This window comes from Odocoileus virginianus, unplaced genomic scaffold (genome assembly GCF_023699985.2).
Source record: "Odocoileus virginianus isolate 20LAN1187 ecotype Illinois unplaced genomic scaffold, Ovbor_1.2 Unplaced_Scaffold_21, whole genome shotgun sequence".
NCBI lineage: Eukaryota > Metazoa > Chordata > Mammalia > Artiodactyla > Cervidae > Odocoileus > Odocoileus virginianus.
The window spans coordinates 472,113-494,853 of record NW_027224283.1 but is presented as its reverse complement, the minus strand read 5'-3'; the positions used below and the strand labels follow the sequence as shown (position 1 = coordinate 494,853).

At 40.2% G+C, this 22,741-nt stretch overlaps 1 protein-coding gene across 1 annotated transcript; it reads left to right on the top strand.

The window, feature by feature from the left end:
- Positions 1-16,389: 16,389 nt before the first annotated feature.
- On the top strand, positions 16,390-17,328 carry LOC110151967 (olfactory receptor 6C2-like). The gene has a single exon (XM_020915445.2). It carries the CDS (start codon positions 16,390-16,392, stop codon positions 17,326-17,328), a length of 939 nt encoding a protein of 312 aa, XP_020771104.2.
- The last annotated feature ends 5,413 nt before the right edge of the window (positions 17,329-22,741 follow it).

The window sequence follows — 22,741 nt, the reverse complement described above, 5'->3', positions numbered from 1 at the left end:
ATTTTCTTCTTTGACTTGACAATGACTGATCATAACTCGAATTCTCAGCTCTTTCAATGCTCATCATATTAATAAGTTGCTTCTCTTGTAGCTCAGTCGGTTAAGAATCTACCTGCAATGCAGGAGACTCAGGTTTGATTCCTGGGTAGTGAAGATCCCCTGGAGAAGGAAATGGCAACCCACTCCAATAATCTTGCCTGGAGAATCCCATGGACAGAGGAGCCTGGTGGGTCACAGTCCGTGGGCTGACAGAGTCGGACACAACTGAGTGACTGACACACGCACACACACAGACAGGTAGTGCTGGAAACCCAAAACACACCACGACGTGGGGCAGAGGCTTTTGCCAAATGACTGAGAAGAGTTTGAAAACTGTCAGAAACACACTATAAAGAGGACAGTATATAAGATGTATCTAATATATCATGTCCTTGTTCCAAATCCACAGATCAGGGGAAAGATAGATGGGAGAGAGTCAGGAGATTGTGCAAATAAATAATTGAAAAAAAATGTTCAAATCTTCAAAATGAAGCAGGAGAGGGCCTGTCTTTACAATCTAACTGTAAATGTGTTTATCTAAAAAATTGAGTGGAGAGCAATTATGAATAGCTCCAGAAAACAATGAAGCAGCAGGACCAAAGTGTAAACAATGCTTAGTTGTGGATATGTCTGGCAGTGAAAGTAAAGTCCAGTACTGCAAAGAACAGTATTGCACATGAACCTGGAGTGTTAGGTCCATGAATCAAGGTAAGTCGCACAAGGTCAAGCAGGAGATGGCAAATGTGAACATTGACATCTTAGGAATCAGTAAACTAAAATAGATGGGAATGGGAGGATTTAGTTTAGACGACCATTATATCTACTACTATGGATAAAAATCCCTTAGAAGAAATGGAGTAGCCCTCATAGTCAACAAAAGAGCCTGAAATGCAGTGAAGTGAAGTTGCTCAGTCGTGTCCGACTCTGCAACCCTATGGACTGTAGCTCACCAGGCTTCTCTGTCCATGGGATTTTTCAGGCAAGAGTACTGGAGTGGGTTGCCATTTCCTTCTCCAGGGATCTTCCCAATCCAGGGATTGAACCTGGGTCTTACCTGCATTGCAGGCAGATGCTTTACCCTCTGAGCCACCAGGGAAGCCAGTAGTAGGGTGCAATTTCAAAAATGACAGAATGATATCAGTTCGTTTCCAAGGCAAACCATTCAGTATAACAGTAATCCAAGTCTATGCCCCAACCACTAATGCCAAAGAAGCTGAAGTTGAACAGTTCTATGAAGACTTACAAGACCTTCTAGAACTAAAACCAAAAAAGGAGGTCCTTTTAATCATACGGGATTGGAATGCAATCCAAGAGGTTCCTGCAGTAACATACGAATTTGCCTTGGAGTACAAAATGAAGCAGGACAAAGGCTAATAGAGTTTTGCCGAGAGAATGCACAGTTAACAGCAAGCACCTTTTTCCAACAGCCCAAGAGATGACTCTACACATGTCCATCACTTTAATGGTCAACACTGAAATTAGATTGATTATATTCTTTGCAGCCAAAGATGGAGAAGCTCTATAAAGTCATCAAAAACAAGATCTGGACCTGACTGTGGCTCAGATCATGAGCTCCTTATTGCAAAGCTCAGGCTGAAATGGAATAAGGTCAGGAAAACCACTAAGCAATTCAGGTATGATCTAAATCAAATCCTTTATGATTATACAGTGGAGGTGGTGAATAGATTCAAGGGATTAGATCTGGTAGAAGAGCGCCTGTAAGACTGTGGATGAAGATTTGTAACATTGTTCAGGAGGTGGTGATCCAAACCATCCCAAAGGGAAAAAACTGCAGGAAAGAAAGTGGTTATCTGAGGAGGATTTACAAAGCTGAGGAAAGAAGAGAAATGAAAGGCAAAGGAGAAAGGAAAAGATATACCCAACTAAATGCCGGATTTCGGAGAATAGCAAGGAGAGACAAGAATGCCTTCTTAAGCGAAAAACACAAAGAAATAGAGGGTGAAAATAGAATGGGAAAGACTAGAAAACTCTTCAAGAAAACTGGAGATATCAAGGGAATGTTTCATGCAAAGATGAGCATGATAAAGGACTGAAACAGTAAGGATGTATCAGAAGTAGAAGAGATTAAAAAGAGGTGGAAAGAATACACAGAAGAACTATACAAAATGGTATTAATGACCCAGATAACTACAATAGTGTGGTCACTCACCTAGAGCCAGACATCCTGGAGTGTGAAGTCGAGTCGGCCTTAGGAAGTGTTCTTACAAACAAAGCTAATGGAGGTGATGAAATTCCAGCTAAGCTATTTCAAATCCTAAAAGATGATTCTATGAAAGTGTTGCACTCAATATGTCAGCGAATTTGAAAAACCTCAGCAGTGGCCACAGGACTGAAAAGGTCAGTTTTCTTTCCAGTCCCAAAGAAGGGCAATGGCAAAGAATGCTTCATACTACCCTACAACTGTGCTGATTTTACATGCTAGCAATGTCAAGCTCAAAGATTTTTCTAGCTAGGCTTCAATGTACGAGAACCAAGAACTTCCGGATGTACAAGCTGGGTTTAGAAAAAGCAGAAGAACCAGAGCTCCAATTGCTACCATCGTAGAAAAAGCAAGAGAATTCCAGAAAAGCATTTACCTCTTATTCATTGACTATGCTAAGGTCTTTGACTGTGTGGATCACAGTAAACTGTGGGAAATTCTTCAAGAGTTGGGAGTACCAGCCCACCACACCTGCCTCCTGAGGAACCTGTATGCATGTCAAGAAGCAATAGTTAGAAGCGGACATGGAACAATGGACTGGTTTAAAATTGGGAAAGGAATGCAACAGGCTGTATACAGTCATTCTGTTTATTTAACTTCTATGAAGAGTACATCATGCTAAATGCTGGGCTTGATGAATCAAGCTGGAATCAAGATTGCTGGGAGAAATAATAACAACCTTAGATATGCAGGTGATACCACTCTAATGGCAGAAAGTGAAGAGTAACAAAAGAGCCTCTTGATGAGGGCGAAAGAGAAAGCTTAAAGCTCAGCTTTCAAAAGACTAAGATCTTAGCTTCTGGTCCCATCTCTTCATGGCAAATAGATGGGGGGAAAGGGAAGAAAAGACAAGTTTAATTTTCTTGGTCTCCAAGAAAACTGTGGATGGTGACTGCAGCGATGAAATTAAAAGACACTTGCTACTGCCAAGGCAAGCTATGAAAAACCTAGACAGCATATTAAAAAGCAGAGATATCACTTTGCCAACAAAGGTCCATATAGTCAAAGCTATGGTTTTTCCAATAGTCATGTACAGATGTGAGAGTTGGACCATAAAGAAGGCTGAGCACCAAAGAACTGATGCTTTCCAATTGTGGTGCTGGAGAAGACTCTTCAGAGTCCCCTGGACTTGCAAGGAGATCAAACCAGTCAATCCCAAAGGAAATCAACCCTGAATATTCTTTGGAAGGACTGATGCTGAAGCTGAAGCTCCAATACTTTGGCCACCTGATGCAAAGAACCAACTTATTGGAAAAGACCCTGATGCTGGAAAAGATTGAGGGCAGTAGAAAATGGGGGACAGATGGGATGGTTGGCTAGCATCCCTGAATCAACGGGCGTGAATCCGAGCAAACTGGGAGACGGTGAAGGACAGAGGAGCCTGGCACGCTGCAGCTCATGGGGTCAAAAACAGTAGGACATGACTTAGCAACCGAACAACAACAGAAGCTTTACAGTGTTGTGTTTGTTTCTACCAAATGCCGTATGGATCAGCCGTAAGTATACCCGTATCCCTTCTCTCTTGAGCCACCCCCTCACCCCCCTGTGCCATCACAGAGCGCGGGCTGTGTCATACAGCACCTTCCCGTCAGGCATCCGTCCCTCCCGTGGTGGTGTATGCATCCGTTCCTCCCGTGGTGGTGTATGTATCCGTTCCTCCCGTGGTGGTGTATGCGTCCGTTCCTCCCGTTGTGGTGTATGCATCCGTTCCTCCCGTGGTGGTGTATGCATCCGTTCCTCCCGTGGTGGTGTATGCATCCGTTCCTCCCGTGGTGGTGTATGCGTCCGTTCCTCCCGTGGTGGTGTATGCGTGCGTTCCTCCCGTGGTGGTGTATGCGTCCGTTCCTCCCGTGGTGGTGTATGCGTCCGTTCCTCCCGTGGTGGTGTATGCGTCCGTTCCTCCCGTGGTGGTGTATGCGTCCGTTCCTCCCGTGGTGGTGTATGCGTCCGTTCCTCCCGTGGTGGTGTATGCGTCCGTTCCTCCCGTGGTGGTGTATGCGTGCGTTCCTCCCGTGGTGGTGTATGCGTCCGTTCCTCCCGTGGTGGTGTATGCGTGCGTTCCTCCCATGGTGGTGTATGCGTCCGTTCCTCCCGTGGTGGTGTATGTATCCGTTCCTCCCGTGGTGGTGTATGTATCCGTTCCTCCCGTGGTGGTGTATGTATCCGTTCCTCCCGTGGTGGTGTATGCATCCGTTCCTCCCGTGGTGGTGTATGTATCCGTTCCTCCCGTGGTGGTGTATGTATCCGTTCCTCCCGTGGTGGTGTATGTATCCGTTCCTCCCGTGGTGGTGTATGTATCCGTTCCTCCCGTGGTGGTGTATGTATCCGTTCCTCCCGTGGTGGTGTATGCATCCGTTCCTCCCGTGGTGGTGTATGTATCCGTTCCTCCCGTGGTGGTGTATGTATCCGTTCCTCCCGTGGTGGTGTATGTATCCGTTCCTCCCGTGGTGGTGTATGCATCCGTTCCTCCCGTGGTGGTGTATGCATCCGTTCCTCCCGTGGTGGTGTATGTATGTCCGTGCTGCTCTCTCGGCTGGTCCTGACCTCTCCTTCCCCAGCTTTCCCACAAGTCCTTCCTCTACATCTGTGTGGCTATCCTGCCCTGCAAATAGTTTCATCAGTACCATTTTTCTAGATTCCGTGTATATGGATTAATATATGACTTTTCCTCTCTCTGACTTACTTCACTATTTATATTAGGCTCTTGGCTCATCCACCTCAGTTCAACTGACTCAAAGTTGGTCTTTTTCACGGCTGAGTATTCTACTATATATATGTATAGCAACTTCTTTATCCACTCATCTCTCGGTGAACATCTAGTTGCTTCCATGTCCTGGTTATTGTAAATAGTGCTACTATGAACATTGGGGTACATGTGTCTTTTTGAGGTATGGTTTTCTCAGGGTATGTGCCCAATAGTGGGATTGCTGGGTCATATGGTACTTTTACTCCTAGCTTTTTAAGGAATCTCCATACTGTTCCCTATAGTGGCTGTATCAATTTACATTTCCACCAACAGTGCAAGAGGATTTCCTTCTCTTCACATCCTCTCCAACATTTAATGTTCGTCAATTTCGGCTGATTGCCATTCTGACTGATGTGAGGTGATACCTCATTGTAGTTTTGATTTTTATTTCTCTCGGAATGAGCGACGTTGACCATCTTTCCATGTGTTTGTTGGCCATCTGTAGGTTTTCTCTAGAGAAGTGTCTGCCAGGGGTCTCCCGCCATGTCTACATTCATGTAGTTTTGACTGTGCGGTCTCTCCCTTGCTGTGCGAGCTTCCCTCTGGTTGCGGCAGATGGGGAGCGCTCTCCCACTGCGGCGTGCAGGCTCCCACTGCAGCGGGTTCTCCTGTTCCGGGCACAGCGGCTGCAGCACGTCGGCTCAGCAGTTGAAGCTCCCGACGGTAAAGCACAGGCTTGATAATTGTGGCGAGTGGGCTTCGCTGCTCCACAGCATGTGGGATCTTCCAAGATCAGGGGTCGAACCCCTGTCTCCTGCATTGGCAGGCAGACTACCACTGAGCCACCAGGGAAGTCCCTGACCATTTTCTAGTTGGGGTGCCTGTTTTTCTGATATTGAGCTGCACGACCTGCTTGTATATTTTGGAGATCAAGCCTTTGTCAGCTGCTCTGTTTACAAATATTTTTCTCTCATTCTGAGTCTTGTCTTCTTGTTTATAGCTTCCTTGTTGTGCAAAAGCTTTTAATTGGGTCCCACTTGCCTGCTTTTGCTTTTGTTTCCATTAGTTTAGAGATGGATGTAAAAAGATCTTGTTGCAATTTATGTCAAACTGTCCTGCCTATGTTTTCCTCTAAGAGTTTTGCAGTTTCTGGTCTTGCATTTAGGTCCTTAACCCATTCTGAGTTTATTTCTGTGTGTGGTGTTAGGAAGTGCTCTGATTTCATTTGTTACATATGGCTGTCCACTTTTCCCAGCACTGTTTATTGAAGAGACACTCTTTACTTCATTGTATGTTTTTCCCTCCTTTGTCAAAGATAAGGTGCCCATAAGCAGATGGATTTATCTCTGAGCTTTCTATCTTGTTCTATTAATCTATATTTCTGGCTTCTTGCCACTATGATACTGTCTTGATTACTGTGGTTTTGTAGTATAGTCTGAAGTAAAGAAGGTTGATTCTTCCAGCTTTTTTTTTTTTTTTTTTTTTTTGCTTTTTTTCTTTCTCAGTAATGCTTTGGCTAATCAGGGTCTTTTGTGTTTCCATACAAATTGTAACATTTTTCATTCTAGTTCTGTGAAAAACACCATTGGTAATTTGATAGGAATTTTGGATGTCACAAGCAAAAAATATTGCACAAAAGAAGATGAGTACAAATACATAGTGTATTAACTATTTCAGAGGAAGTTCAAAAGCAAGCCAATGTAATATATGGTAATAGAACTTAGAATAGCAGCTACTTTTGATTGAATCTTGACAGAGGTTAAAATTAAGTTATTTTGATTGTTGGTAGTTATATGGCTGTCTATATTTATAAGGAGTAGTTGACCAGTAAAGCTCAATTTTGTGCCCTAATAGTAATGTGCTATATACCAATATATGGTTAAAAGTGAAACAGAAGTTTCCAGAAAAACAAAAACAAGGTGAATTCATCACCAGTATACCAACACTAAAAGAAAAAAATAATAAAGTGTCCTTTATAACTAATAAAAATAATGAAATGTATTCTTGAAAGTGCTGTAATTAATAAAGCACAAAGGATAAAATAGATTAAAAAGTTAAATACACATTTTCTGTGATAATAATAAAACCTTACAGTGTTTAAATACATAAAGAATTTTTAAAACACGAAAAATTTCTGGGGAAAAGTAATATTTCCTCACATAACAGTTAGAAAGATTGAGGGCTTTGTTTTCAGTAAATTTCCTTTATCTGAAAATAAAGAATAGAAAGAGTCCTATAATAATTCATTGTTTTATTATCACTTCAGACTCTGTAAGTGTGGGCAAGTTCGACTCACATCTTTTAAGTCCTTGAAGGAATTAATCCAGTTTAGAAGATACCAATCCAGGCTTTAACCTTTGAAAAGGAAAAAAAAAAATCCAAATTCTATCCAAACATCAACTACCCTCTCCTTACAAATGAGGCTGATGGATGTGTCATCTACCTTGACTGTGGCAATAGTTTCACAGATGTGTGCATAAGTGCAAACTCATCAAATTGTATATGTTAAATGTGCACACTTGTGTACATCAATTATACCTCCCAATAAAGCTGCTGAAAAAAACATAAGCAGAATTGAAACTTGGGGAGAATTTGTAATCTTCTTTACACTTTTAATGCACTAGTGCTAAAGAATTTTATTTCACAAATTAACATTCTAGAAATATTTTCTAAGAAATCTGTACCTATAAGTTGTAAGAACCTATATGCTGGAAGAATGTTTAATCATCTAAACTTGGGACATCAACGTTATGGAAGTTTTTTTTAACTAATTTATTTATGTTAATTGGAGGCTAATTTACAATATTGTAGTGGGTTTTGCCATACATTGACATGAATCAGCCGTGGGTGTACACGTGTCCCCCATCCTGAACCCCCCTCCCACATCCCTCCCCATCCCATCCCTCAGGGTTATTACTAGAGTATCCATACTGTCATTTGATCTTAGATGATGTGTATTAGATATAATATCTAAATACTTGGCATTGGAAAAATATTAGGACACAAATTTTAATTGATGAGTTTAGAGTGGTCTTGGCAATTTATTCAGTACCCTTATTGGGAGTAAATTTAATATATATATATATATATATATATATATGATAGACCCAGAAAAATATTCAAAGGCACTGATGATGTGAAAATAAAATGGTAAAGGTGGAAGTTGTTCAGTCTTAAAGAGAACTGATCTTCCCTCTTGAGGGGTATAATCATATGATTTGTTAACCATTGGCTTACTATGAAGCCAATTTGATTAAGAAAAATAGTTACTGGAAATGTGGTAATAATTAAGAAGAAATATATAGTCTCTACTCTCCATATTCTCTCTAAGTGGAGGTTCTTCCTATTATACAATAATTTTCAGAAGTTAAAAAATATACGACTCATACAATTATTCAATGAACACATGTACAGTATTTTATTTAACTAATTTAAAATAATTTAAATAATCATACAGCTGCTGTTTCAGAGGAGAAATCAAGGAACAAACACATAATCAAAAGACTGCTATTCAGTATCTATTAGAAACTGAACAGAATTTAATTAATATTAAACAGTGCCATAACTAATGTTATTTTAAAAACTATTTATTTAAATAACTATTTAATTATTTAAATGTTAAATAGCTCCATACACTTTATGTATCACTTCACAGTGTCTGAACTTGCAGGAGAGAGTAATTTCATTTTCCTGATAATTAAATTATTTTAGATGAATACGTTTACAATTAGATTAGAAAGAAAGGCAGACAATTTCCTATTTTATTGCTAAGATTTGGACATTTCTTCCAATCATTTATTTGTGCAATTTCTGGACTTCTACCTATTCTGCCCAAGATGCGTGGATTTTGAGCAAGGATATGATATACTTTACTGACTATGCCAAAGCCTTTGACTGTGTGGATCACAATAAACTGTGGAAAATTCTGAAAGAGATGGGAATACCAAACCACCTGACCTGCCTCTTGAGAAACCTGTATGCAGATCAAGAAGAAACAGCTAGAGCTGGACATGGAACAACAGACTGGTTCCAAATAGGAAAAGGAGTACGTCAAGGCTGTATATTGTCACCCTGCTTATTTAACTTACATGCAGAGTACATCATGAGAAACGCTGGGCTGGATGAAGCACAAGCTGGAAGTCAAGATTGCCAGGAGAAATATCAATAACCTCAGATATGCAGATGATACCACCCTTATGGCAGAAAGTGAAGAGGAACTAAAGAGCCTCTTGATGAAAGTGAAAGAGGAGAGTGAAAAAGTTGGCTTAAAGCGTAACATTCAGAAAACTAAGATCACGGCATCTGGTCCCATCACCTCATCTGAAATAGATGGGGAAACAGTGGAAACAGTGTCAGACTTTATCCTGGGGGGCTCCCAAATCACTGTAGATGGTGACTGCAGCCATGAAATTAAAAGACGCTTACTCCTTGGAAGGAAAGTTATGGCCAACCTAGATAGCATATTAAAAAGCAGAGACATTACTTTGCCAACAGAGGTCCGTCTAGTCAAGGCTATGGTTTTTCCAGTGGTCATGTATGGATGTGAGAGTTGGACTGTGAAGAAAGCTGAGCATGGAAGAATTGATGCTTTTGAACTGTGCTGTTGGAGAAGACTCTTGAGAGTCCCTTGGGCTGCAAGGAGTTCCAACCAGTCCATCCTAGAGGAGATCAGTCCTGGATGTTCACTGGAAGGACTGATGCTGAAGCTGAAACTCCAATACTTTGGCCACCTCATGTGAAGAGTTGACCAATTGGAAAAGACCCTGATGCTGGGAGGGATTAGGGGCAGAAGGAGAAGGGGACGACAGAGGATGAGATGGCTGGATGGCAGCGCCGACTCAATGGACACGGGTTTGAGTAAACTCCGGGAGTTGGTGATGGACTGGGAGGCCTGGCGTGCTGCGATTCATGGGGTCGCAAAGAGTCAGACCCGACTGAGCGACTGAACTGACTGAACACCCTCCCTGGAGGAGCGCATGGCAACTCACTCCAGTATTATTGACTGGAGAATCCCCTTGGACAGAGGAGCCTGGCGGGCTACAGTCCATCAGGTCGCAAAGAGTCCGACATGACTGAGCAATGAAGCACAGCACATGATATACCCTGATGCTGGGAAAGATTGAAGGCAGGAGAAGGGGACAACAAAGGACGAGATGGCTGGATGCCATCACAGACTCAACAGACGTGAGTTTGAACGAACTTCAGGAGATAGTGAAAGACATGGAAGCTTGGCCTGCTGCAGTCCATGGGGTCACAAAATGTCAGACATGATTTAGTGACTGAACAACGTGATATATTTGATCCATCCGATTCCATTTCCTCTTTACATTGTCTTTTCTACAGACATATTTCAGATTCTTCAAAGGCACTTAAATGGTCTGTCCCAAGTAGTAGGGTGGAATTAGATTTCTAGCACTGTCTATCTAGGGGTATATAAAACTCACTAACTTGAGACTTTCTTACTGGGATATTCAAAGCCATCTTTTCAACACTTACAGAATAAAACTGATATTTTAATCTTCATTTACTTGTTTACTTTCTCTCTCCAGTTGACTCAGAACTCAAATAAGAAATAAGGGTGAAATTCATCAGATCCCATAATCCCAGAAGTACCAAAGAGAGACCCAAATGCTTTCATGATAAACAAGCTGTATTACACACTGGCAGCAAACTGTGACAATACCCTTCAGAATTCTAAAATGTAGGTGGGTTTGACTCAAGAATTCCTCTTCTGATAATATTAAGCTAAGGAAATAAGAATGCTTATATGAAATATTTAATATTATAGTAGTAGTTAAATATGAGAAGCTATATTAAATAATGGTTTATCCATTAAAAGAGTATGGTACCGAAAAATTGTGATGCAAATATATGTTTTACCATGGAAATAATTACAGATATTGACTTAGAAACTGACTTAATGTATACAGCTCATCATATATATAAAATATACATATATAAATATTTTCCCATTGGAAACATAGACATAAAGCAACTTTGATGTGTTTGCTCAATGCTTTATTATATGAGTTGAAGAGTATCCAGAAATATCTTTTCATTAGAACGTTATTGTTTTACACTTAGAATGTATCTAACAAAATTGTTGCATCTTATTGTCTCCAAGGACACGATTCCCACTGCTGCCTCTGTTACATATTTTGCCAAAATTCAGTGCATATTAGATTCATTAGTCATGTTTGAGCTTTAGTCACACTTTATTTATCCACACAGAGGAAACCTGAACATCCGTAAGAGTCTAAGATAATAAAACATTCATCTTACTTCACTGTGTAAAACACTTTTTGCCAAGAGATATCAGAAATTATATTTTTAAAATCTATGAATGTATTTCTCAGACATTAAAAATAATGACTTTTTATTTCAGCTTTGAGACATAAAAATTGTTTCTTAGATTTAAAGTGGAATAGAACCTTTAAAGAGAGTCTGCTGACAACTCAGAGAGTACTATCCACTGCAAAATACTGTGAATGTGTATGTCCTCATGAGAGGGGCATTTGTGCATGTATTTAAGACCACTTATAACTTCAGTTTCATCTTGGGGACAATGAAGATTACACAGTCAACTAGAGCCATGGTTACCTTCCACTAGAGTAAGTATGTTCTTTGGTAGTATCAGTTTTTTTTTTTCTTCATTCAACATGCTAGTTCCTTAGTTTCTGCAGAATATCAGGCTTATCTATTTAAATAAACATCAGAGATGGCAATGAATTAACTTGGATATCTCCAAAAAGAAAATAGTTATTTCTAGTGTTTTTGAATTCATGGACTTAAGTTTGCGTAAACTCTGGGAGTTGGTGATGGACAGGGAGACCTGGTGTGCTGCAATCCGTGGGGTTGCAAAGAGTCGGACATGACTGAGTGACTTAACTGAACTGAACTGAGTGTTTTTTAGTACCAGAAGAGTGAAATATGAAGGGATTAGACTCACTGTAAATATTTATTACATACATCATAGAGATGGGTTACTTATCTGTTCACTCTTTTTTATCATTAGTATCTACAGCAGAACCAGCCAAATCACAAGACTCAATAAGTATGTTTCAAATCAATTCATGAGTGCTTATAAGAACAAGGGTGATAAAGAGAAGTGACCTATCCTACTATGTCACTCTAATGAATCAATACGTATTTATGCCCATTGGTAACTATAAGATACTTAAAGTGCCAAATTCCCAGCAATGTTGTCATTAGTGATCAAATCATAATGAGCTAACCATAAAAGCAAATGATCCTTGAAATATATTAAAAAGAAAATGCACATGAATGAAGGTGATTTATCAGAGCATTCACTTAACACCTGGGATCACAGAAGATAAGAATCAGTGACTAGAAAGGCAGGAGAGTTTGGGAATCCTGAACTATGGTCTGAGTTAGGATGTCACAGCAAAGCACTGAAAGCTTTAGAATTTTCTCAGCTTAGTTCAGAGTGTCAGTTCCTTTATGATATTATCTAAAAGTTTACCTGATTGCTAGCCAGTTATTTCTCCTCTCAAGCCAAGAATAGTGCCTCTTTTCTATAGAGATGCTTATTAACTATGGGTAATTTCCTATCTATTGCAGTCTGATGATATTGTTATTGTCTTGATAGAAATAACAAGCCTTCATTCACTAGGTCTTAACACAGTTAACACATCTCTAGGTTCCTGTGGAATAGACTGCAAAAATAAGTGAAACGATTCATATAACAAATAAATTAATCTTTCCATGGGAAGTCCTTTTATTCCCTAGAAGGAAGGGGGGGAATGGCATAAATTCCACATTTACAAAAGAAAACTGCTGCCCAAATGATTACTCAATGATACTTGAGAAAGAAATGTGGAATATCTATTGCCTTGTGTTCAAAATTTTAGGTCTCTGGTATCTGCCCTTAGTACTTCTCCAAAGAGCACTGAACAGGTTGACAGAGGCATGGAAGTCCACCAACTTTATAACTTTATACGGAACACAAGAACTTCATGGATTAATGTCATCATAGTGGTTTAGTTGCTGAGTCATGTCTGACTTTTGCAACCCCATGGACTGTAGCCTACCAGGCTCCTCTGTCCATGGGATTTCCCAGGCAGGAATAATGGAGTGGGTTGCCATTTCCTTCTCCAGGGGATCTTCCCAACTCAGGGATCAAACCCAGGTCTCCTGCATTGCAGGCACATTCTTTACCAACTGAGCTACCAGGAAAGCCCCTCATATCATCATATATCAATATAAGTAACAGTAAGCATAAGTTATGGAGCAAAAAGAAAATGAGAAGGAAGAAGAAAATGAAGGAGAGAAAAAGTAGGGGAAGTGACTTTAACTCACCATCTACAGGGCACTCTGCGTAGATTATCTCAATCAATATGCACAATAACTCCATGTACTTGGTGTCATGGGGGAAACAGGCTAAAGAGAAAAGGGGAAGTAAAAACACTGCCTCTCACCCCACAAGCTGTGTAAAAAGCACAGGAAGTAAACGTCCTCTCACTACACATCAGTCCACAGGAAAGCAACAGAATATCACTCATATCTGCTTAATATTAATGTCAGTCTCAAAAGATCAATTCAATTTTACCAATTAGGCTCATATAAAAATTTAAAAATCTTCTTAAAGGTCACTATAAAAACCCACTAAATCATTTTAAAGAAAAATACTTTATATTTGATGTTTAAGGCAAATATAATATTCATTTGTTTACTCAAATACTTATTACCTTAAAACAATTAACCTAAATGCTATGTACTTGGAATTCAAAATCCAAGCATATGTTCTGTATCTTCCTCTTCATAAACCTAAGCTAGAGCCTAAATGAATTAACTTCCATGAGCTTTAAGGAAATATCTAGTATGGGGTAACTTCAGATCATTATTTTCACAACACTTAGGAGAGAATTATCGTATTCTGGTCTTTAGAAAAATGATTCTGATTGTGTTGCTTTTAAAATCTTGAACAGGAGAAGCAATGATATATGCTGAGCATATGTTAATATACTTTTGCAATATTTCAGCTATGAGATAAAGATACCCATGGTATAATTCTCATGGGAGAAACAGGCTAAAAAGGAAAATGTGTATAAGAAATGCAAGGAAAAATTTAAGAAATCAAAAGACTTGATAATAAACTGAAGATGAGAGTAAAGAAACAGGAAGAATTAAGAATGTCCTTATATGACTTGAGATTTACAGAGAAGGAAACACTCCTCTGTAAAGTTTAAATGAGTGCCATATTTAAAATCTTGAAATGGACACATCTAGAGGCCACTCAAAAGGAAATAATGAAGAAATGAAATAGGAATGCTTAATATAGCAAATAGTAATTGGTGTTCCCCATGTTCCGGTCACAGCTATAGATATTGTAAGTATTGTATGTATTATCTTCATTTATCAGTACAATCCTAAAGTGTATACATTATTTTCATCTCAATTTGCACTTGAAAAAAGCACAAAATACAGAAGTCAATTGTCCAAGGAAAAGTCTAAATTCAAACCCTCTGTGTGTGATCTATATGTCCAAGAATAAGTTTAATGTTGAAGTCAGAATACTGAAGGAAGCATTTTCCCTGCATATATAAATTTGGGAATTATGCCTAAGGGAAGTCACTTTATTTATGAAAATCTCTTCAGGAGAGAGCAGAGTGAAAGAACAGATTGCCTAGAAAAGAAATTGCAGGTCAACCCATTAACAGGATGGTTATCAAAAGAGAAGTCACCATCAAGCAGAATAGAAAACAGACCAGAATGGTAGGAAGAAACTGAGGAAAATATGAGATGGGGAAGTTACGCCAGCATCACTTTCGCAAGTTGGCAGTTTATTCTCTTACATGTAGCTGAGAGTTTGAGTGAAATGAAGACTGAATGGTGTTTAATGAGTGAAACGAGATAGACTAGTGGTGACCTTGTGAGGAATAGTTTAATTCGTGCAAAACTCAGGTGAGTTGATATATAAACAGTTAAAAAAACAGAGGAAACAATTATCATATAGATGGAAGGTAAATGTAGAAGTATCATTAAGAACTGGCAAAGTTTTGTTAAACTGGATACTGCTAAATGTCATTCATAATAATGTGATTGAGTGTATTTCAAGCTGAAATAAGGTTGACCAAAAACATATTAAAAGTCATGGATATGGTTTTTGAGCTCTATGAACATACTTTAACATTCCCTCCTCTCTCTGTAATAAATTTTGAAGCAACACATTACTAACAAAAAAAAACACTTAACACAGGGTGGGCAGATTTCATTGTCAAATGTGTTTAGAAAGAAATAATAGAATTCAGTTTACAATTTTAATAGCAAGCATTGCTCTTAATGAGACTCCTTTGATGGAAAAAACGAATGTTCTCAAGACCTAAGGTTTTCCTGGTGGCTCAGATGGTAAAAAGTTCTCCTGTAATGCAGGAGACCTGGGTTCTATCCCTGGGTGGGAAGATCCCCTGAAGGAGAGCATGGCAGCCCGCTCCAGTATTCTTGCCTGGAGAATCCCCATGGACAGAGGAGCCTGGCGGGCTACAGTCCATGCGGTCACAAAGAGCTGGACACAGAGGAACGAGTAAGCACAGAACAGCACAGAGAATATGAAACTATAGAATCTAGTTAGAAGGCTTTAATGTTTTCAATGTCAAGGGAATCAGAAATAAAGTAATCCACTCACTGATACAGTTCCAGAATACAGTTTGCAAATTGGGGAGAAATTTTTGTTGCACAAGCGTATCCCAGGAAGCACGAAAATACATAACATATTCTACTCTAACAGTAGCTGGGAAGCACAGTCAAAGGTAAATATTGCAAATATACTTTGAAATAAATTTCCTATGAGGAAAAACTCCTAGTGTTTGGATTGTGACACATTTAAATAAATTTTTCAGAAAATATATTCAGTAAAAAGTTTTAAACACGCCTCGAAGAAGCTGGACTGGATAAGCTGAAACAGGATAAACTATCCTGTGATAAGTAATTCTTGCCAGTATAATAACTAACACACATGTAAGCTTTATTTTTTTTTTACATGTAAGCTTTAGTGCTAGGATTTTCTTAAAGACCACTGTTTTGCTTTTTTTTTTTTTTGAAGGGGGTGTTAACTTCTTGCTAGAAACATATATGGAGATAGGACATTCAGAAAAACAGACTTGATCCTCAAGCAATATATTGATAGAGGCATTTTTTCCCATTGATATTTATATGTTGAATGACCAATTAGCAGCTAAGTGTACGTTAATTAGAAGTAGTAGTGTGAAATAACACAATTTAAAAATGAACATGCAGTTTATGTGACACAAAGAGGTGATGAAACATTGTCATGCGCTATGTGCTTGCTTCTCCAATGACCAGTTGCATCAGAGTCACTCTCAGATTTACTTCTCTTGACATCAGAAACCAGCCAGGAAGCTGGAGTTCCTCAGGCAAAGTCTTTATTTCTTCATGCAGATTGGGCAAGCGATAACCATCACAGATGAAAAACCAAACCTCAATATCAACCTTCATCTTGCTGGGGCTGACAGATGACATTCGACTGAAAATTTTGCTTTTCATTTTTCTATTTCTGTCCTATACTTTGAGTGTATCTGGAAACTTAAGCATCATCACCCTCACTCTGATTGATTCACACCTTAAAACACCTATGTATCTATTCCTCCAAAATTTCTCCTTCTTAGAGATTTCATTCACAACTGCTTGTGTTCCCAGATTCCTGTACAGCATATCATCTGGGGATAAGTCCATCACCTATGCTGCTTGCGCCAGTCAGCTGTTGTTTACATACCTATTTGCAGTGACAGAATTCTTCCTCCTGGCCACCATGTCCTACGATCGCTATGTGGCCATATGCAAACCCCTGCATTACACGATCATCATGAGCAGCAGGGTCTGCAAGAACTTCATCCTCTTCTGTTGGGTGGCAGCACTGATCATCATACTCCCACCAATTAGCTTGGGCTTAGAACTGGAATTCTGTGACTCGAATATCATCGATCACTTTTGCTGTGATGCTTCCCCTATCCTGAAGATATCTTGCTCAGACACATGGCTGATAGAGCAGATGGTTATCGTGTGTGCTGTGTTGACCTTAATCATCACCCTCATGTGTGTAGTTCTTTCCTACATTTATATCATTAGTACTATTCTAAGGTTTCCCTCTGCCCTGCAAAGGAAGAAGGCCTTCTCCACTTGTTCTTCCCATATGATTGTTGTTTCCATCACTTATGGCAGCTGCATCTTCATTTATGTCAAACCTTCAGCCAAAGATGAAATAGCTATTAACAAAGGAATTTCGCTCCTTATTACTTCTATTTCACCCATGTTGAATCCCTTTATTTACACACTGAGAAACAAGCAAGTGAAGCAAGCATTTCTTAACTCAGTTAAAAACACTGCATTCCACTCAAAGATATAGAGGGAAAATGAGTCAGTGAATCCAGTTAAAAGGAAGGATGAACAGGCACAAAACCTGAAGCTGCTGCTACTATTTGTCTCTATACAATTTATTCTCAGTCATATTGACATTCTCACTTCTCTTTAAACTTGCTTACTGTGAACCCTGTCTATTCCATCACTTACTCTTCATTAAAACTAAACGCTGGGCCTTTCCCTGGTGGCCCAGTGGTTAAGACTGTGCTTTCACTGCAGGAGCACTTGTTCCATCGCTGCTCTGGGAACTAAGATCCTATGTGCCATTGGGCATGGCCAAAAAAGGGAAAAGAAACAAGAATCAACAATAAAAACTACACTCTGAGGATGTTTACTCTATCTGGCAGAAATTGCTATTTCCAAACAGGTTGGTCGTTATCCCTGGAAATGCAAAAGACCACATTTTCTCCCATATTCATATACAGTCAGGTATGGCTATGTAGGCCACTTTATAGCTAACAGAGCGGGTGTGGAAGTAGGTGATTCATTTTTAGAACTTGCCTGCATGCTGTGTGTGCTCAGTCACTTAAGTCATGTCCTACTTTTTGTGACCCCATGGACTGTGGCCCTCCAGGCTCCTCTGTCCTTGGGATTCTCCAGGCAAGAATCCTGGAGTGGGTTGCCATGCCCTCCTCCAGAGAATCTTCCCAACCCAAGGACTGAACCCACATCTCTTTTTTTTTTTTTTCCATTTATTTTTATTAGTTGGAGGCTAATTACTTTACAACATTGCAGTGGTTTTTTGTCATACATTGAAATGAATTAGCCATGGATTTACATGTATTCCCCATCCCGGTCCCCCCTCCCACCTCCCTCTCCACCCGATCCCTCTGGGTCTTCCCAGTGCACCAGGCCTGAGCACTTGTCTCATGCGCCCAACCTGGGCTGGTGATCTGTTTCACCCTAGATATACATGTTTTGATGCTGCTGAACCCACGTCTCTTATGTCTCCTACATTGGCAGGCAGCTTCTTTACCACTGGCATCACCTGAGAAGCCCAGACCTGTCCTATAATTATGCCCGATATGTCATCCACCCCACCCTTTTTTCCTCTCATATCTGCTAGCTGCCCATGTTTAAAGTGATTTGTAAGCTTCACATGGATGATGAATGAGACTGGTTTTCTGTTTTAGCTGTAGTCTTCACCCACAGGATGGGCAGTGACAGAAGCTTGATGATGCTTCTCCTCTGGTCCATGTGCAAGGAGTTGTCATCACATTTGAAAGGTAAAGTGTCACAGAAATACTCCTGCCACTTAGCGTATGAATGTGTACTAAGTCACTTCAGTCGTGTCTGACTCTTTGTGACCTCATGGACTGTAGCCACCAGGCTCCTCTGTCCATGAGATTCTCCAGGCAAGAATACTGGAGTGGGTTGCCATACCCTCCTCCAGGGGATCTTCCTGACCCAGGGATCGAACCCTGGTCTTCTGCATTGCAGGCAGAGTCTACCATCTGAGTCACCAGGGAAGCCGATCATCACAAATACGTGAAGGTAACTTTAATGATATGGATATTACAGTTTAACTATTGGCACCTCCTCCTCAGATTCAGATGCGCATAGATTCAAATTTGGCCCAGCACAAACATATGAGGAAAAATCATACTAAAAGTACTATATGCTAAGTGGAAAAGCTACAATACTACCCATCCTATTTTTTATCTTCTGGTCCTATAAAACTTTCCACTGAAGTACTTGTATTACCTGCTCTCACTTCACTGTAAGTAGCAAATTATTTAAATAAAATTCTAGTCTTTCAATATTCATCAGCCACTTGTTTTGAATAACCAGTGTTTAAATTGCCCTTTCCAATATTCAGTGAGTCAACTGTGATGAAGACATTATAGACTATAACATGTCTATGCAATATTTTGCTTTTCTTGGCACTTTATGGGCATTGGTAATTATGGTACACTGAAATATGTTATTCTATCAGAGGAAATATATTCAAGAAGCTCTCAAGGGTATGTGCAAGTAGATGTTGGTCCTCAGCCAATCTCTTTTTAGGTTCTATAAGCTTAACTGAGGGACTAAACTTATCCTGGCGCACAAAAATTTGCAGTCACAGTCTTCCAGGCTATAATAACTTCAGTAATTCTGAATGAGCTTTATAAGATGTGTATGTGGAGCCAAAGTGACTTCTCACACCCTACCATAGATATTTTAGTATTAATTATTTACTGAATCCTAATAACATCATTTTTTCATGTTATTCTCCAAAAGCTGTTTGAACTGCTTACTGATTTATCCAATTATTACGTCCAACTCCATCTTTTCACTTCTTCCTTTTTACTTCTCTTTTGGATAACATAAATCTTTTTTCCCATCACAAGTATTTTTACCCTATGAGATAACTGAGCTAGTCATTCAAGCACAGTCTCCTGAATATTCATTTAATTTTCTGAGACTAAATTGATAAAAGATATCCGTGACTGGGAAGCTCATCTATTACAGAAACTGCCATGATCTGAACAATACTTAGATCTTTCTTGTCATCATAAGTTCTACCTAAAGTTGTCTGCATTTCTAATACCCCACATCAAAAGAACTATTTTAATTGCTAGTCAAAGAGGGAATAGAGGAATTCTCCCTCTCAGTGTCTGAATAATCTCTGTTATTAACCACTTAATAACTCCATCAATATCACCTCAGACTGTTGTGCTCACAAATCTTTGAAGTAACTTGGATCATTAACCTAAACAATTCCTTCTATTTCAGCCGTACCTATAATTAACGAAGTAATCCCTTTTTATTCATTCCAAAAATTCACATTAGTAAAGACTTATTAAGCTTTCACTGTTATTTCCTCATAAAGCATTTAAAATCATTAAAAGAACAGTTTTGGAGGGGATTCCCTGGAGGTCCAGTGATTAGGACTCCACGCTTCCACTGTCGAGGGCGCACATTCCACTCCTGTGCCAGGAACTAACAGCCCACATGCCACTCAGTGCAGCAAGGAAAAAAAAAAAGAATAGCTTTAGAATCTTTGGTCAGCTGGTCATTGCCTCAGACAATTTGTTATCCAGGTTAATGAATGATCTTAATTGAGTTCATTTGAAAATATATGAATTTTTTTCAGGTGACCATGTGGGCATGCAAAGGCCTTGCCAGAAATGGTAGTCAGTCACTTCAGTCGTGTCCAGCCCTTGCAACCCCATGGACTGTAGCCCGCCAGGCTTCTCTGTCAGTGGGATTCTCCAGGCAAAAATACTGGAGTGGGTTGCCATCTCCTTCTCCACGGGACCTTCCTAACCCAGGCGTCAAACACGGGTCTCCTGTAATGCAGGCAAATTCTTTACAAACTGAGCCACCAGGGAATGGAAAGTCTTTCTTTTTCTCACCTGTTACTCAAACTTCTTCCTTGAGATGAAGGAATAGAATATTTTGCCAATTTCAATTATGCTTTGTATTCTCTGTTTTGCCTAGTTTTTCTGGGCCTCTGTTAATTTGCTTTTGAGTTTTATTAATAAGATTTGAACCCTCATCTCCTAAAGATTTTCATCACTTCATGCCAAAGATGATTTGGCAGTCAGCCTGGTATCAAATCCTCTATATCTGTTACCATCTTCTCTGCTCTCTCTTTCTCCCTCCCCCCACCCCTTTTAGTTGTCAAAACTACATTAACCATTATGATTCATGAATCAAAAATAAATCATTCTGGAGCTAAGATAGCAGGATAGGAAGACCCTGAGTTTGCTTCTAGTTATTTCTCTAGATAGATAGATAGAGATACAGATATAGAGCTTTAAGGAAGAAACAACAATGGTAGTAGGGGCAGAGATGAGGTATAGTTAAGACCCACAACCCAGGGTAGGTGACCAACAAGTGCGCATATCCTCCCAGGGAGTTAGGAGTCTGAGCCACAGAACAATGTCCCCACTCTGGGGATCCTACACCCAGAAGATGAGCTCCAAGAATATCTGCTTTTGAAGGCCAGCAGGGCTTGTGTATTGGACAGCTGCGGGTGTTAAAGGACATGCTCTGACTCCCAAAGCAGAGGTGGTAATTTGAAAGGAACCTGGGTGATCTCCACTTGCTCTGATCTTCGAGCGCCTCCAGAGGCAGAAGGCTACTGGACTGTCCCTGGGGACACACACACACACACACACACACACACACACACGAGGCAGCAGGTATTTTTGAAAACTTGTTCTACCACGAGGACACATGTGCTGGCAGATGCCAAATTGAAATCCTCCCTTTAGCCCGTTAGTGCAGAGGGCTTGCCCACCGACCAGCAGGCCACCTCCAGTTCTGGGGCTTGGCAAACTGGGTAGCCAGGAGAAAGAAAGCAAAGCCGTGCCCTTCAGCAGGCCAGTGCCGGCCCCAGGGACCCCTAGGCTCACAGCCAACCACCTGGAACTCAACCCAACCTCCACTGTGCTGCTAGCAGCTTCAAACCTCCACAGCCCCTGCACCTAACTGTCCTAAGACAAGACCCTGCCCACCTGCAAGCAGGCACCAGTCAGAGTATCCAAGAAGGGCCAAACAACCCACACAGGGGGCAACTCTACAGCATATCTCTCTGGTGACCAGAGGAGAGTGGACACCATAGTACAGCTCCTATATAAGACCATTTCTCCAAGACCTGGAAGCATAACTGACCTACCAAATACATAGAAATAATAGAAAGAATTAGGAAAAATAAGGGGACAGAGGAATACATTCAAAATTGAGGAACAAGTCAAAACCCCAGAAAGAAGTTAACAATGTGGAGGTAAGTAATCTTCCAGATAAAGAATTCAAGGTAAAGATCACAAAGATGCTCAACAAACTCAGTAAAAGAATGGATAAACACAGTGAGAAGTTTAATAAAGAGAAAATATAAAGAAGAAACAGATGAAGAATGTTGTGTGCTGTGCTTAGTCATTCAGTCGTGTCCAACTCTTTGTGACCCCAGGACTGCAGCCCACAGCCTCCTCTGTCCACAGGATTCTCCAAGCAAGAATACTGGAGTGGGTTGCTATGCCCTCCTCCAGGGGAACTTCCCAACCCAAGGGCCAAACCCAGGTCTTCCGTATTCAGGCAGATTCTTTACCAACTGAGCCACCAGGGAAGCCTGAGTTGAAGAATACGATAACTGAAATTTTAAAATACACTAGAAGGAATCAACAGCACATTAGAAGTTACAAAGGAACTATAACTGACTTATAAGCAGAAACTTTACAGGCTACAGAGAGTGGCATGATATACTCAAAACAATGAAAGGCAAAGAAAACCTAAGCAAGAATACTCTACCCAGAAAGAAGATGTGAAAGTAGGAGGACATGGAACTCACCTCTCCCTCCACGAACACATCAAAAATACAGCCACATGAGAAACAGTTCTCACTGAGAGTTAACTAGAGACTGGCAGGAGTCATGTACAACCAAGGCTGCAAGAAAGATCCACATGAAGTT

Coding starts and splice junctions, on each gene's coding strand:
- LOC110151967 (XM_020915445.2), top strand. CDS start 16,390: ATGAAAAACCAAACCTCAATATCAACCTTCATCTTGCTGGGGCTGACA.